Genomic DNA, 13,557 nt, shown 5'->3' on the forward strand with positions numbered 1-13,557 from the left:
ATTGTGTCACTCGCTCGCTCTCGCCGTGCTCCGCAGCCTCTCCCGGAAGCGCAGGCGCGAGGCTGGACCGGCGCGAGGCTGGACTGCTACAGCTTGTGTCCTGAGGTAACTTCAGAAACGTGGAAGCCGCACGAAGGTGTGCGTCAAAGCATTCGACGCATGAGCCAAGGAGAGTAAAGCTTAACACAATATATTGTGAAACATCTGTGGCACCCGGTAACACGGTGTGAGTGCACGCGCACCCGACGCGCAATACACACGGCGGACTCGGCATTTTTTTTCGCGGTGAATCATGACGCCCCCGCCAGCGGTGCGTCAACTTTTCAGGCGCGGGAGAGCAAAAACAGCAGTAGTGCTCAGTCACAGACTCAGTGCAGTTATGCACAAACACTGGGGCACATCTGGCCTTCCGGACTCCCTCCCCAACCCCCCCCAACCATCGCAGTTGATGCCTGTTCTCTATTTCCGTCACTATTATTATTTACACACCAGTACGAGAGAGTGCATAGCGGTTCTGTGTGTGTGCAGTAATTTACAACGATTCCAATATCATGTTTGTTAAAAGCACTGTGTTATTGTTACAAAAAGCTCGAGGAAACAAAGGGATTTCGAGCGACAGTACACCACTTTTTAGGTAGGTAAGGCTCGTGGACTGAACCTGTGAGCACGAGGCGAGCGCCGATTCTATGACACCGCAGCCCGAGATCGCAGGGGTTCCACTCGGGCTCCGCCGTACGGCCACATTCGCTCTTTTAAGCGGAGTAACACTGACAGGTACACCCCCCCCCCCCCTCCCCAAAATTGGTGCGATCGGGATTCAAGGGGAGCTGCAAGGCCGACGTGAGGGTTCAGATCCAGCTTCTTTCGACGGATAACCAGCGATAAAGAAGCGATCACGACTCTCTGAAGTTAGTTTACCGTTTGCTGTGGAGGTAGAAATGATACGGGCACTTGTACTACAGGATTAGCCCAGAGTTGCTGCGAGAGGAAATCGAGTGGGTGTTTTTGCTTGCTGAGACACCCCTGTAGCGCGCGCTACAATAACAGAGCGGCGGAGCAAAAAGGCGGGCGTCGCTCCCACCGTCACGTTGGGCAAGATCGAGCCCGTCTGCCTCCACGCCACTCGTCCCGCACTTCTGGGGCGCCGCATCGCGAGCACGAGCGCGAGCGCGAGCTGTCACGCAGTCGGCGCACACGAGTCGCCGCAGCTGCACCTGCAACCTGCATGGGGACGCGGCACTGCGGGGCCACACCGAGACCAGCTGCGAACTTCCTCCTGCGTCTGCGGGTTCGTATCCGCTCGGAGCTACCTCAGTACCTGTCCTGCTTCCGCGTCTCTCTTTTCGAAGACAGGAGGAGCCGTCCCTTCACTTGCCTTTGAAATAAAATAAAGTGAAGCAATAAAACCAAGAAATAAGCGGCGCACATGTAGGCTGGAATCTGGACCGCGCCTCTGTCGTACACAGCTCTACGACTACGTGCGTGTGCTGCATTCGCACTGCTGGGGGGTCTCACTTCTCCGCGGGGAGCGGAATCCATCCCCTCATTGTTCCAGAGACCAGCACCAGCGAGGAGTCCCGTCCGGGTCTCGGGTCCGACACGCGCTGAAAGATGAAGCGGATCCGATTCAAGAGCTCGGACCTCGGGCCACTTCTGCTCTGCCTTTTGAGTAAGTCGTGTCTCCTTCCTTGCGCTTCTTCTTTCTCCACGCCGAGGTGAGACCAGAAGCGCCTTTCCATACAATTCGGGCATCGGGGTCGGCATCTGCGCTTACTTAGTCACTACCAGTGTGATGGAAGATGAACTTTTCCATTCACTGTCATCGCTGCACACACTCACTGAACTGCGCGCTCGGCTCGTGCTGCTTCTTTGCGCTCTTTCTTCCCCAGCTGCCGCCGCTCGGACCCTCGCGGAGCAGGAGGTGGAGAACCTCTCCGGACTGTCCCCGAACCCGGACAAAGACATATTCGTGGTTCGGGAGAACGGAACAACGTGCCTCATGGCGGAGTTTGCGGTCAGATTCACTGTTCCTTACGACGTCCTCGCGCTGAACGGCATAGACGTATGTACGACCCTCCACTTTATTACATTTAGTTAACAACACAGTTAGTAGCTCTGATCCGGCGGAGCGCTTCGCTTATAATACTATATATTCGCTACAAATAATAGAAGATTTTTTTCCTCTTGAGTATTTCATAATGCGTGTAGTGGAACAACTTGCATTTGTTATCATACACTGCGTGTTTCTGTCATTTCTGAAAGACACACACACACACTGTATCACACAGGTACAGTACTGCGCGACTGCTGCCTCGACTCGGTCACGACCTCTCTGCATGGTACACGTCCGTCGTGAAGCGCACGAGCAGTTACCATGCAGGGTGTTTCGCGCAGCGGCTGCAGCACGCAGTCGGGTCATTAGACCTGCACCGGCTTGTTGTTAGTTCGAACCCCCACCAGGCTCTAGTGGGATGAAGTGATAGGGTGACAACGAGCTGTGTCAGTAGTCGAGGTGATGTGAGGCTGGTTATGCAGCACTGGGAAAGCTCTGTGCGCTCCAGAACACTAACTGGACACTCATGATGTGGACCCCGCAGCTCATCACGGAACAGGCGTCCATCTCGCTGCCCCGCGGCGCGCAGATCGAGGGCCGATGCGGCTCCAGCGAAGCCGAGCTGCGCGTGTCGTGGTCCAACGACGCCTACACGTTTCGCCTCTTCTTCCTCAAGGTGGGTTCTACACACACACACACACACACACACAGAACTACAGGAAGCGACAGCGTCGCGGCTCAGTTCGGACGCGGCGGGCGGAGCGCCCCCGCAAACTGCTGGCACTGCGGCGGGAGAACGAAGCGAAGCGGTCATGTGTTCGTCTTTTCTACTTTAGGAGGTGCACGACTCAAAGGGAAATGAAGTCTGGAAGATCAGTAAGATGCAGTTTGTTTACGACACTTCAGAAACGACGCACTTCATCAACGCGTACAACCGTGAGTGGGACGCGTCTCCTCGACCGCCGACGGGCGCCGTAACAGCGCGAGTCAGTGCGTGTAGCGTTCGAGCTGCCCGGCGTCTCCCTTCTCCTCTTTCTCTTTTCTCCTCTTTCTCTTTTCTCCTCTTTCTCTTTTCTCTTCTCCCTTCTCCTCTCTTTCTCCTACCTTTTGTTTTGTTTCATGACCGCAATTTCCCCGTTTCGCTCCTTCCAAGACTACAGAAATGGAAATGAACGAGAATTACCAAACCAAACGCCAGTTACTAGTTTAACTACTTTTAAATTTCACAGAAATTAGACCTGCTGTTACTGAATTATATTGTAAGAAAAACCGCATTTGGCTCCATCGTTTTTTTCGGCCAGAATTTTGCAGTAAACTAATTTATCCACCTTTTTTCTCATGAAAAATGTTAACGAAATGAATACGTTAAATGTATATATTTGAAAAGTAAATAAAAAGTGCACATTTTATATTGTATAACAGTCAGTATTATATATTGTCAAACTGCCGTAGTACATTTTAATTATACAAAAAAATCTGTATCTGGATGGATAAATTATCCGCTAATTATTGCACTGGACACATCTGTAAAAAGCGGTAATATTTTTATGTGTTTATGTCGCATTCGCACCGTCAAAATCCGGCAAAACGGGTACAGAAGAATTGTAGAAATTAAAAATAATTTAGGCATTTTTCAGCAGAGTCAGTGCGACATTCTGTCAGTGTTTGGTAGCCCGGAATTATCTACCTTTCACAGATTCACACGTCCTTCTTTGCAAGTACACACACACACACACACACACACACACACACACACCGGCTCTGAAACACTATTATTCCCAATGTTCATATAGAAAGAAACTGCTCTTGCAGTTAATACTGGCTTCACTTCACATTTTGCTGAAATATCATGTTTGTAGAGTCTAAATAATTCCTGTTTTGTAAGCCTGATTGTATACTTCACACATTTAACTGAAGGTGCGTAAGAGGAAAATGCACTGAAAACTTGTGTGGCTCCCAAGTGAAACCGCGGTCACTTTGTTTTCTTGCTCTTCCCAACACAAAAGCGTGAGGCCGTGAAAAGGTGGCTGTGTATTGCTGGCGTGTTGGTGCAGCTGCGGTGTTGTGTGTTCTGGGTCCTGCGCTGAGAATCTCTGAAACACGACGAAACGTCTTGTTTGTTACTCGATCATTGGAAGACCAAGGCGTTCATCTCTCTTCCGTGCTCACCGCACGGTGTGTGTGTTTGCAGCGGGGAAACACACTGCCAGCTCTCATCGTCTCTCTGCTCTGGTGACCCCGGCGGGCCGATCCTACGAGTGCATGGCCACCCAGACGTTGACCCTCATTTCCAGCGACCACCAGAAGGGAGTCACCGTCTCCATGGCCGACATTCAGATGCAGCCTTTTGACATCAAGAGCGACTTCATGTTCAGTGAAGGTAACCTTGTGAACTCGACACCTCCGAGCCCTCCGGTCGAGGCCTCCGTGACCTAGTGAGCTGTGGGTAGCTAGTACTGCCAGGGCGCTCCTCGCGGCGAAAACGTTCGAATGAACGTACTGTCCGATGTGTAGATCATAACCTCGCGTCACTGCATCGTCACGTTCAGGGAGGGCGATTTGATCCATTAATCTTGTTTTACACCAATAAGCATCCCAGTGGGTGGCATCTCCATAACAGGGTCACACTAATGAACCCCAACATGGAAGTGGAACATGCTGAACGCTCAGTTCTGGCGAAAAGGTTTTAAAAGACTGCCTTCCTGGAAAAACAAGAGCCTTTTCTCACAAACACTGTTAACCCAGTACTGTACTGATAAAAATTTGGAATAGAAGTAAATAATTTTAAATTGTTTAAAATTAGCTTTTATTAACATGAACTGTTTTTGTGTGGCGGATTTTTTGGGGTGTGATTTTTGCTCTTAATTTTTAAAAATTTGTTAGATAGAAAATCTGTTTACGTAAAAGCCATCTTTCAGTTCAGACATCATTACGGCTACTTTTAATGAACGCGTTGTAAAATAAATATTTCAGTGATACAAATGAGGAAAATCTGAAGTACACAGAGCAACTAAAAACCAAGCAACAAATTTGAGACTTCACTTGATATCACTACAATGTGAATAGGTAAGAATATTGAGATACTTGAGATTTAAATGGTCTGTTGTATGGAATTACATTTTATCAGTTTTTTTGCAATTACATTCTATGTTCTGTCTTACCCCACCATGACAAAAACCTCTATACACCGCACAGTTTTTTTAATTTAAATTTTAAGATTTAAAATTTCACAACCTGTGTTTTTGGGTAATGCTTGGGGTATGATGAATATAAGCCACATAAAAGCAACAGAAGTGTTTGCCAATCAGTTGAAACCCTGGTGGTATAACAAAATTGTAGTTATGCAGAACCATTTAGTTATCTGAATCAAGTAGTTTAAAAAGCCCCATAAAGGTCTAAATAGCAAAATATCTGCCTGGAAGATATTCACCCCCTTGATTGAATTCAATTCATATCAAAGTGTGCTTTTAATTTTGACAGATGCTCCATTTCTGCTTTGGCATCTTAGTCTGTATGATTAAGAGCAGTGACAGTGACTTGCTTTGGTGAGGCTTCACCTTAACCATCTTTCTTGGTTTACATTTATTCATTTAGCTGATGCTTTTCTCCAAAGCAGCTTACAATGTTAAGGCTATAATTATTATAGTTACAAGCTTACAATAATTTACCCATTTTTGCAAGTGGGTAATTGTAGTGGATAAATTCTTAGGGTAAGTACCTTGGTCAAGGGTATTACAGCCAGAGGCGGGGAATCAAACCTGCAACTTTTGGATCCGAAGGCAGTAACTGTACCCACTGCGTTGCCAGCTGTCCCATGAGTGCTTTCCCTGCTTTGCTCAGGTGCTGTAAGGTCATTACATTTTTATAGCCATTCCTGTTGTGTGAAATAATAATAAATAAAAATTAATTTTCCCCACTGTAAAATTTGGACTTCAACAGCCTAACAACAATGCAGATCTACTAGTTGGGTCCAGAAGGGTTTTACTGTATGCCATTTTCCAGTGTAAAATAACATCACTTCAGCTGTAAATGACATTGAATAAAAGGTTCTGGACTTTTGTATAAAATCAATCCAACAATGATGGCTAATAATAAGCAGTATATAGATGGAATATCTTAGCACATATGGTAGGATGACAGAAGAGTGTGTTAACGCTGTGTTAAACTCACGAGGCAAACGATGACATCAGTCACACATGAATGAGTTTGGATCTTGGTGCCCTAGGCTGCTTAGAAATGCGGGGAACTGGAGCACTAGTGCTTCGTAGTAACGCGTCCTTATCGAAGCACCTGCTCTACAGAATATGGATCACATTCTAACAAGCGACCGCTTTTGTTCACGATCAAAATTCGTGCAGAAAATTGAGTGCTGTCGAATAAACATGCTGGTGAAGAACAGCGTTTATCTTGTAGCATTAGTGCCTTGTACTATAGTATAACCATGTGCTCCCCTTCTCTGTACCTCTGGATCATTTAGATGCGCATTACATTTATGTATTTAGTTGACATGTTTTTTGAAGCAAGTTCCTGATGAAAGTATTTTGGATGTTGCAGCAGATTCTTGCACCCACTTAAATGTGTCATGTTGTGTAGTGTAAGGGCATTTATTTCACATATCCCCAGGAACTTAGAACCCTGTGGGAATTCTACCGTTTACTGGTTGTAATGATTCGTTTTTATATTTGCTGGTTGTAATGTGATTTTTTTTTTTTTTTTTTTTAAATCCTATTTGCAGCCTATAAATGCATTACTGATCAGAGAGAGCAGTTGGAGGAGACATTGCCCCTGATTTTGGGCCTCATCTTGGGACTAATCATAGTCATTACTCTCTCTGTGTACCACCTTCATCAGAAAATGACGGCTCACCAACCACAGCTTCCCAGGGACCGATCTATGTACAAGAACATGTAAGGATGCTCAGCACCTGATTTCGCTGACTGCAACCTGCCATTGCAGTACGCTTGAGCATTACGTTTTTGTATGGTCGCAAATCAAGTTTCGTTTCAAGTCCGCCCTTTCTGTTCGTCTGTGTTCTTGGTCATTTTAAAAAGGCTCAATTAAAATTGTTAGACTTTGCTCTCATCAGGCTGGAACTTTGTTGTGAATGCTGTGTTCAGCACTGAAAGTGAACAGTGTTATTTGGTATACAAGTGTGTACAAAATAAAAAAGGCACATAAATGACAGTTCTTTACATTTATCTGGGCTATCATTACAATTTCATTTGTTATATAGTTGAATCTGAATGTGTATATATAGGAAAATGTAATTAAATCTATAGTACATAAAACTAAATGAAGTTCTGTATCAACCTGACAGATTTGTTAAAATTATATTTACGGAGATATATTGAATAATTTATTGCGTACAAAAGGAGAGTTAAAAACAAATTTTAAGACTGTAAAAAATGTGAGACCAAAAAGGTATCAAAATATATTTACTATGCATAAAGTCAAGAGAATGAACATACATTTTAATGTGTGGAATTCTGTTCCTTGAAATAAATTATGCAACACCTGCCCCGTGTATTGATGTAACATATTTTCTCATGGTATATTTTTATATTTCAGCAGTTCTTGATATAATACCTTAAAGTGCATAATCAGTGCACTGTCTGCAAGGCTCACGGTTTCATGACGTACTTACCATAAAGTAAGAGTCACCACCTCTTCAACCCAGTGTTGTGATGGGAATTAAATGGGCCATTTTATCGAGTATGAGCTTAATGTCGTTTGCTTTTCACGTTAAAACCAAGTGAACTTTACCTTCTTATTGTTACTTGTTCAAAATACAGTATGTCTACTGTACATCCACTGCAGACCTTGTTTCATGAGGTATGGGCAGGGACTGCAGCTGAGTAATATACAGCGAACACAATAGCAATAGTTACAATAAGAGGAGCAAGTCAGTCTACACAGTTAGGGTGAGTAGAAATTTGTTATTCTTTGACTCTGTAGTGAACTGCTATTGCATATAAATTTTTTTTCTGCACACAAGTAGCACGCCAGAGGTTTAACACAGCTGAATTACCTGTCAAAAAAGAAAGATTAATTCAATTTCTTGTCCTATAAATGTGTGTTCGGAGGTTTACTCATTGCTGAAATTGATGCGCACTAAAGGGTTTGCAGCCAAACACTTCAACGCAGATAGAAAGAAGAGTAGATTACAATCAGTGCGACTCGAGTCGTACAGAAATCAATAGCCAAGTTACGATGCCTGTTTCCTGGAGAAAATGCAGGCAGGGTTATTGATCAGAGCCCTTGTCTACGCCTTCTCTCATGGTGAGAAACTTTAAATTGAAAACAAACTAAGTGATAATGTTGGGTCAGCCAGCAGACCTTCCCTTTCTGGGCCGCTTGCAAAAGCCTAATATCTTTTCTCAATGCGTCTTCGCCTGCGTTAAAGAATCACGCGTCTGCATCCAAGTCTCTCTTTCTCCTAATGCAATGCACACATTGTGTTTTCTACGAGATGTACGTCACTTTGGAGAAAAGCGTCTGCTAAAGGAATAAATGTAAATGTAAGTGAAAAATGCTCAAGGTACAAACTCAGGGTTTACAAATTAGCCACACCGCTAACCCGAGCAGGCTTTTTCCCAAGGATATGACCTACATTGCTTGTGTTAGGGGTCCATTCGGAGGAGACTTTCACATATATGGACCACTAAATGTCTACGCTTTTTAAAATTTAAAATATTATAGTCCGATTTTATGAACGATTCTTACCTACATTTTGCGATACACTTAATGCATCTGCTTTTACTGATGGAGATGCGGAACCAAACAAAAAAACACCTGCGCCACTTTGGCTCTCAGACTTCAGCTACATCGACTTGCAGCACAAGGGGATTCCAAGCAGTGAGTTAAATAGATCAAGAGAAAAATTAAACTGTCGGTCAAGGTAAAGGCAGCAAGCTGAACTACCACCATCAACACATGTAAAGAGAGAAGTGCGCAGTATACCGCTGGACTACTGACAGATAACAAAATAACACGTGGTGTGGGAAAACTGCTCTTCCAAATAGGTACTACTGTGTACAGTAATGTGCGATGGACTAGTGCCCCATCCAGAGTACCCCTCCTAGGCTAGTGCCCAGTGATTCCAGGATAGGCCCCAGACCACTGTGACCCTGACAAGGACAGGCGGTTAATGAAAGAGAGTGAGTGTATACAGTTATTCCTTAGTGATAGGAGGTGGACTATAATGTCATTAATAATTGATTTTGCTGTACACCGAGTAAATATAACACCCACCAGACGTGTGGCTACTACCTTAGGGAGGCGATGCTCCATTCCAGTTCACTCCTACTCCTTGCCTCCTGGCCTAAGAGAAAGTCCAGCCTACGTGCGAGAGCTGCTGGGTGTTTGCAGTTGAGAGCTTAATATAAACACAGGCTGAATTCTACGTTCATAGAAGGAAAAACACACAAACCCTAAGTGGTCTGGACCTGAGATAGTGCCAGTGTTTATTTTCATCAGTGTTTGGTTTTTAAACCTAAGTTTAAATCTAATTCACACACACGCTGTCTGAAGCCACTTATCCTGAGTAAGGTCGTGGTGAGCCGGCGCCTAACCCCGCAACACAGGGCGCAAGGATGGAGGGGGAGGGGACAACACACCCAGGACGGGACACCAGTCCGCCACAAGGCATCCCAAGCAGAACTTGAACCCCAAACCCGCCAGAAAGCAGGACCTGGCGAAACCCGCTTGCGCCACCACGCCCCCTAAATCTAATTCAGTGTCTGAAAATATTGTATTTGTACATGACGGATGGGGGGGGGCGGTTTCTCCAGAATTGGATCCAAAGTAGAAGAGCTTCTGTTTGTACCAGGAAATTGCCGATGTAAATAGAAGAGATGGAGAAGCAACGTGACTGACAGAACTGCTATCCAGTAATGTGCAGTATTACTCATACTTTGTTACTTGTCAGCCAACATACCTGGACCTGTATTTCCCAGCCTTCCCACTGGTAACTGGCATTTTTGTATGATCCCAACTTTCCAAGGAGGACCTCAAGTAGCAGTCGCTGAACGTTACAATAACACTACGATTATCTGAAACGAAATTTTCTAGGAATCACGATCTTTGTACTGCTGTGATGCTTCAAGGGAAGGGACACAGTTACTGCATTAACACCATCTGAAAAACAAACATAGGTATCAAACTAATCAGATCAGACATGTTTGCAACGAGTACCAGAGGAAGTAGTAGCGTTTGTGTAATTCTCATGAAGGAAAAAAACCAAATAAAAAACATGACTATTTTTGCAGTGACGGTTAAACATGCACTGGTTCCTCAACTTGCAAAAAGAAATAGGACCACAAGTCACAACCAATAAAAGGCCGATAACACAGACACCTTTTGATTTATTCACAGGCTAAGTTCTGCAAAACCTCAAAGAAGGCTATAATAAATTAAATAATCGCTTTAACTGCTTTATTTATTCCATTTTCAGCAGCCACTGGTCTTACGCAGGGTCCCGGTGTTCCATAGTCTAGCGTAGAAACAAAGGACATGAGACAGGAACACAGTGGACCAAACGTCAGTCTTTAAGTGGGTTTTTGTCGTAGTATCTTTTAAATTGAAACTAAACGTCCAGCGTTTATCATCATATGACTTTGTTTACTTTCGTATCTATGCAATCAATACAACCCTAATAATAGAAACATACCTCACATAATTTGTTGGAAAGGTACGGTAAAAGTCTCCAATGTAACCATAATAAATTAAATAATACATTTAAAAATATTCAGTGAAAGTTATGAGTTTTAACTTTCAGCTACACTGAAATTAAAACCAATTTTAAACAACTGAAAATAATAATACGTTGTCTGAACAAACTCCCAGTTAAGGCTGAATGTTGACTGACTTGCCCCATAAACAAGTGTAACATTCGTCATATTGTTATTGATCACAGACACTGACAAGCGCCAGACACCAGCTGTAAATGTATGATGCCAAGTAAATTAATCCAGCCATCCCTATTCTGTCTGCGTGCAAATACGGTAAGTAAAGAGGAAAGTGTCTACCTTTGAAAATTTGTAACTCAATTCGTAACATGAGGACTTGGTCTACACTAACAGTAGTTGGAATGAGTGTAAATGGAGGAGAAATATTAAAATTGTACAACTGACTACTATGTTTGAATACTGTGCAAAGCATCATCACTTTGTGGTCACTTACTGGTAAATATATACAAGTACTATAAAACTGTTTTAGTTTAAACTGACCTCAGAATACTGAAGAAAATGTACAACGTGTTGTATTATAGGTCCCTATGAGATGCAGCCTGACATCTTAACAGAGAATAATGGCTGTTGACCTGTGACAAAATATCCATATTACAGATTTCCATATTTTTAATTGAAAACCAGCTTTACTGATACAAACATGCAATTTCACTCTACAAGCAACACCACAGTTAAGTAAGAGTCATTCAAGTTTGAACATTCATCAAGGTTTAGACAGCAGCAAACATGATATTGTGTTCATATTTACAAAACACCATGAATGATATATAAATAAAGTCAGAAAACTGGGGGTTAACTAACAACAGATGATCAGTGATGAATATAACTTATCATAGTAAGATTCCATGAATATAGTATCCCCAGCTATTTAAAAATGTCAGTAATGAATGTAAGTATATTTTAAATTGTTAGGGTTTGTTTAAAAACATACTTATGTAAATATTGCTAAATGTAATTGGTGTTCTTTGCATAAATAGGTCTGTTATGCAAAAGCAAAGATTTTCCCATTTTAACAGGTGATTTTTTTTGTGTTAGATTACACTGCCCATGTTGAATTGCCAGCTGAATTTCAAGTTTTTAACTTTAAATAAAAATGTAATGATAAACAAGATATAAATATTGCTTGTATGATATAACTAATGTCACTGTCTTCTGATAGTTAGAAAATAAAATAAATAAAAAAGCCTACACTACTGAAAAATAAATCTTCAATTCAAAAAATAAATAATAACTTTACAGCATACAAAATTCTGCCAATACCATTTTTTCCACACTGACAGGAAATTCTGTCTACAAATGTTTTATGATAATAAATATATTATGGTTGGTATTTCTTTCAGTAAGGGGTTGGTTTATTTAGGTGCTCTTCATTTCTTAATCAAAATTGGATTATAAATAGTAGGAAAAATCTTTGCAGAAACTATCTTAATTATATTTAATACTGCCCATATCACAATAGTTACATCACAACAAAATACAGGAGGTTATCAAAACTGTACAGAAAAAAATACAGTTGATCTAAAATACATAACACTATTAGTGTTAGAGGAGAAAATTAGAATATTTTTATACTGCAAGAAAAAAGCAAAATTCAATGGGTAGCTTGTGAACACTCTGCATCCTGCCCCTTCGTCGCGAGCAGCAATTCGGGCAATTCACAGGGTCCCGTTAACGTCGCTGTCTGGCTGAAAGGCGTCTTACCGCACCCTCGGTGTCCTCTCTCCTCGGCGGCTACCACACTGTACAAGGTAATCAGAATGTATTGCCTAAAAGAGAAAACTGTACCTAAGTGTCACCCCACAGATTCTACTTTACATCTACATGGTAAAGACTGGGGTCAGTACTCACTTCAAGGTAGCCTGCATCTCATGGCAGGTTGTTTTTTAAACAGAGGCTGACCTTTTTCCTAAGCTACAACACGGTAACGGTGTCAGTGTTGGGAACTTCCAGCGCAGCCTGCGAGGCGCTGCCCTGCCACTCAGTCAGTCAGTCAGCGGTGGCGGTAGTGCCTCATGAGGGGTACGATGCACGAGGGGGGGCCCGACAGCTTGAGGAAGGGATGCTGCAGGAGCTCCTGCGCTGTAGCCCGCTGCGAGGGCTCCCTCACCAGCATGAGGTCCAGGAAGGCCCGCAGCACAGAGGACACCTGTACAAACAGCGCCGTGCGGCACAGTCAGTCCCGAGTCAATGCAGAGGGGGCGGGGCTTGGAGCGCCCACAAGGCACATTATCCTCCATTGCTACGCTGAGGTTTAGGAAAAGCAGCCGTCATTTGGTCGGCGTGCACCTATCTACTTAACTCTCTAACTTTTTGTGCGAGTTACATCAATCTGGGTGATGTTTTCTTTATGTCAGTTCTACAGGTCCAGTTTTTGCATGTGCAACATCTTCAGTCCCTTTTTATTCCAAGAAATAGAATGGCTGGCTCATGCTGGTAGATATTAGTATGTGTTTTTGCTCAACCTGACATTTTGGATAGCACCATGAATTTTAATTTTTTTTTAATTTCATTTCAGTATATTTAGTTTGAAGGTGCCAGTTTTTGTTTAAATACTTATTAGCAACTATACAGCCATTAAAACCTCGGTATGTTTTGACAAGTTGCAGTGAATCTTTAAATGCTTGTTGTGCTGATCCCTCAGTAAACTAAAAAAAAATTCAATTCAATTAAAAAGATGCAATTTCATTGTGCAGTCGATATCTGTGGCCTTTTGACAAGGAATGACGGATGTAAGGGCTGGACTAGAGAAAGTGTTCG

The 13,557-nt window shown here is 43.1% G+C and overlaps 2 protein-coding genes across 7 annotated transcripts in view; one reads left to right on the top strand and one right to left on the bottom strand.

Annotated features, from left to right (window-relative positions):
- The first annotated feature begins 816 nt into the window (after positions 1–816).
- Positions 817–7,654, top strand: lamp5 (lysosomal associated membrane protein family member 5). 2 transcript variants are annotated; one of them, XM_018743498.2, is made up of 6 exons: positions 817–1,669; positions 1,890–2,062; positions 2,598–2,729; positions 2,890–3,043; positions 4,245–4,433; positions 6,789–7,654. In XM_018743498.2, the coding sequence occupies exons 1-6, from the start codon at positions 1,612–1,614 to the stop codon at positions 6,962–6,964; spliced, it is 882 nt and encodes a 293-aa protein (XP_018599014.2). In that variant the 5' UTR covers positions 817–1,611; the 3' UTR covers positions 6,965–7,654. The 2 variants fall into 2 exon arrangements, with proteins under 2 accessions (XP_018599014.2, XP_018599015.2); XM_018743499.2 differs by having other exon boundaries at positions 2,890–2,989; positions 6,789–7,651.
- A 4,239-nt stretch (positions 7,655–11,893) lies between these two features.
- Positions 11,894–13,557, bottom strand: part of pak5 (p21 protein (Cdc42/Rac)-activated kinase 5) — a 61,581-nt gene continuing 59,917 nt past the window's right edge. For all 5 annotated transcript variants that reach the window (XM_018743902.2, XM_018743901.2, XM_018743899.2 and 2 more), the window contains one exon: positions 11,894–12,946. In XM_018743902.2, coding sequence (XP_018599418.1) covers positions 12,791–12,946 — 156 coding nt within the window. In that variant the 3' untranslated portion in view covers positions 11,894–12,790. The remainder of the gene's footprint in view (positions 12,947–13,557) is intronic.

The sequence above is a fragment of the Scleropages formosus genome, chromosome 1 (genome assembly GCF_900964775.1).
Source record: "Scleropages formosus chromosome 1, fSclFor1.1, whole genome shotgun sequence".
Classification (NCBI taxonomy): Eukaryota; Metazoa; Chordata; class Actinopteri; order Osteoglossiformes; family Osteoglossidae; genus Scleropages; species Scleropages formosus.

Excerpts from the sequence above, each read along its gene's own strand:
- lamp5 (XM_018743498.2), top strand. The coding sequence starts at position 1,612 with ATGAAGCGGATCCGATTCAAGAGCTCGGACCTCGGGCCACTTCTGCTC. Across the intron at positions 2,730-2,889 it reads TTCGCCTCTTCTTCCTCAAG|GAGGTGCACGACTCAAAGGG; the intron begins GTGGGTTCTACA and ends TTTCTACTTTAG. Across the intron at positions 4,434-6,788 it reads CGACTTCATGTTCAGTGAAG|CCTATAAATGCATTACTGAT; the intron begins GTAACCTTGTGA and ends TCCTATTTGCAG.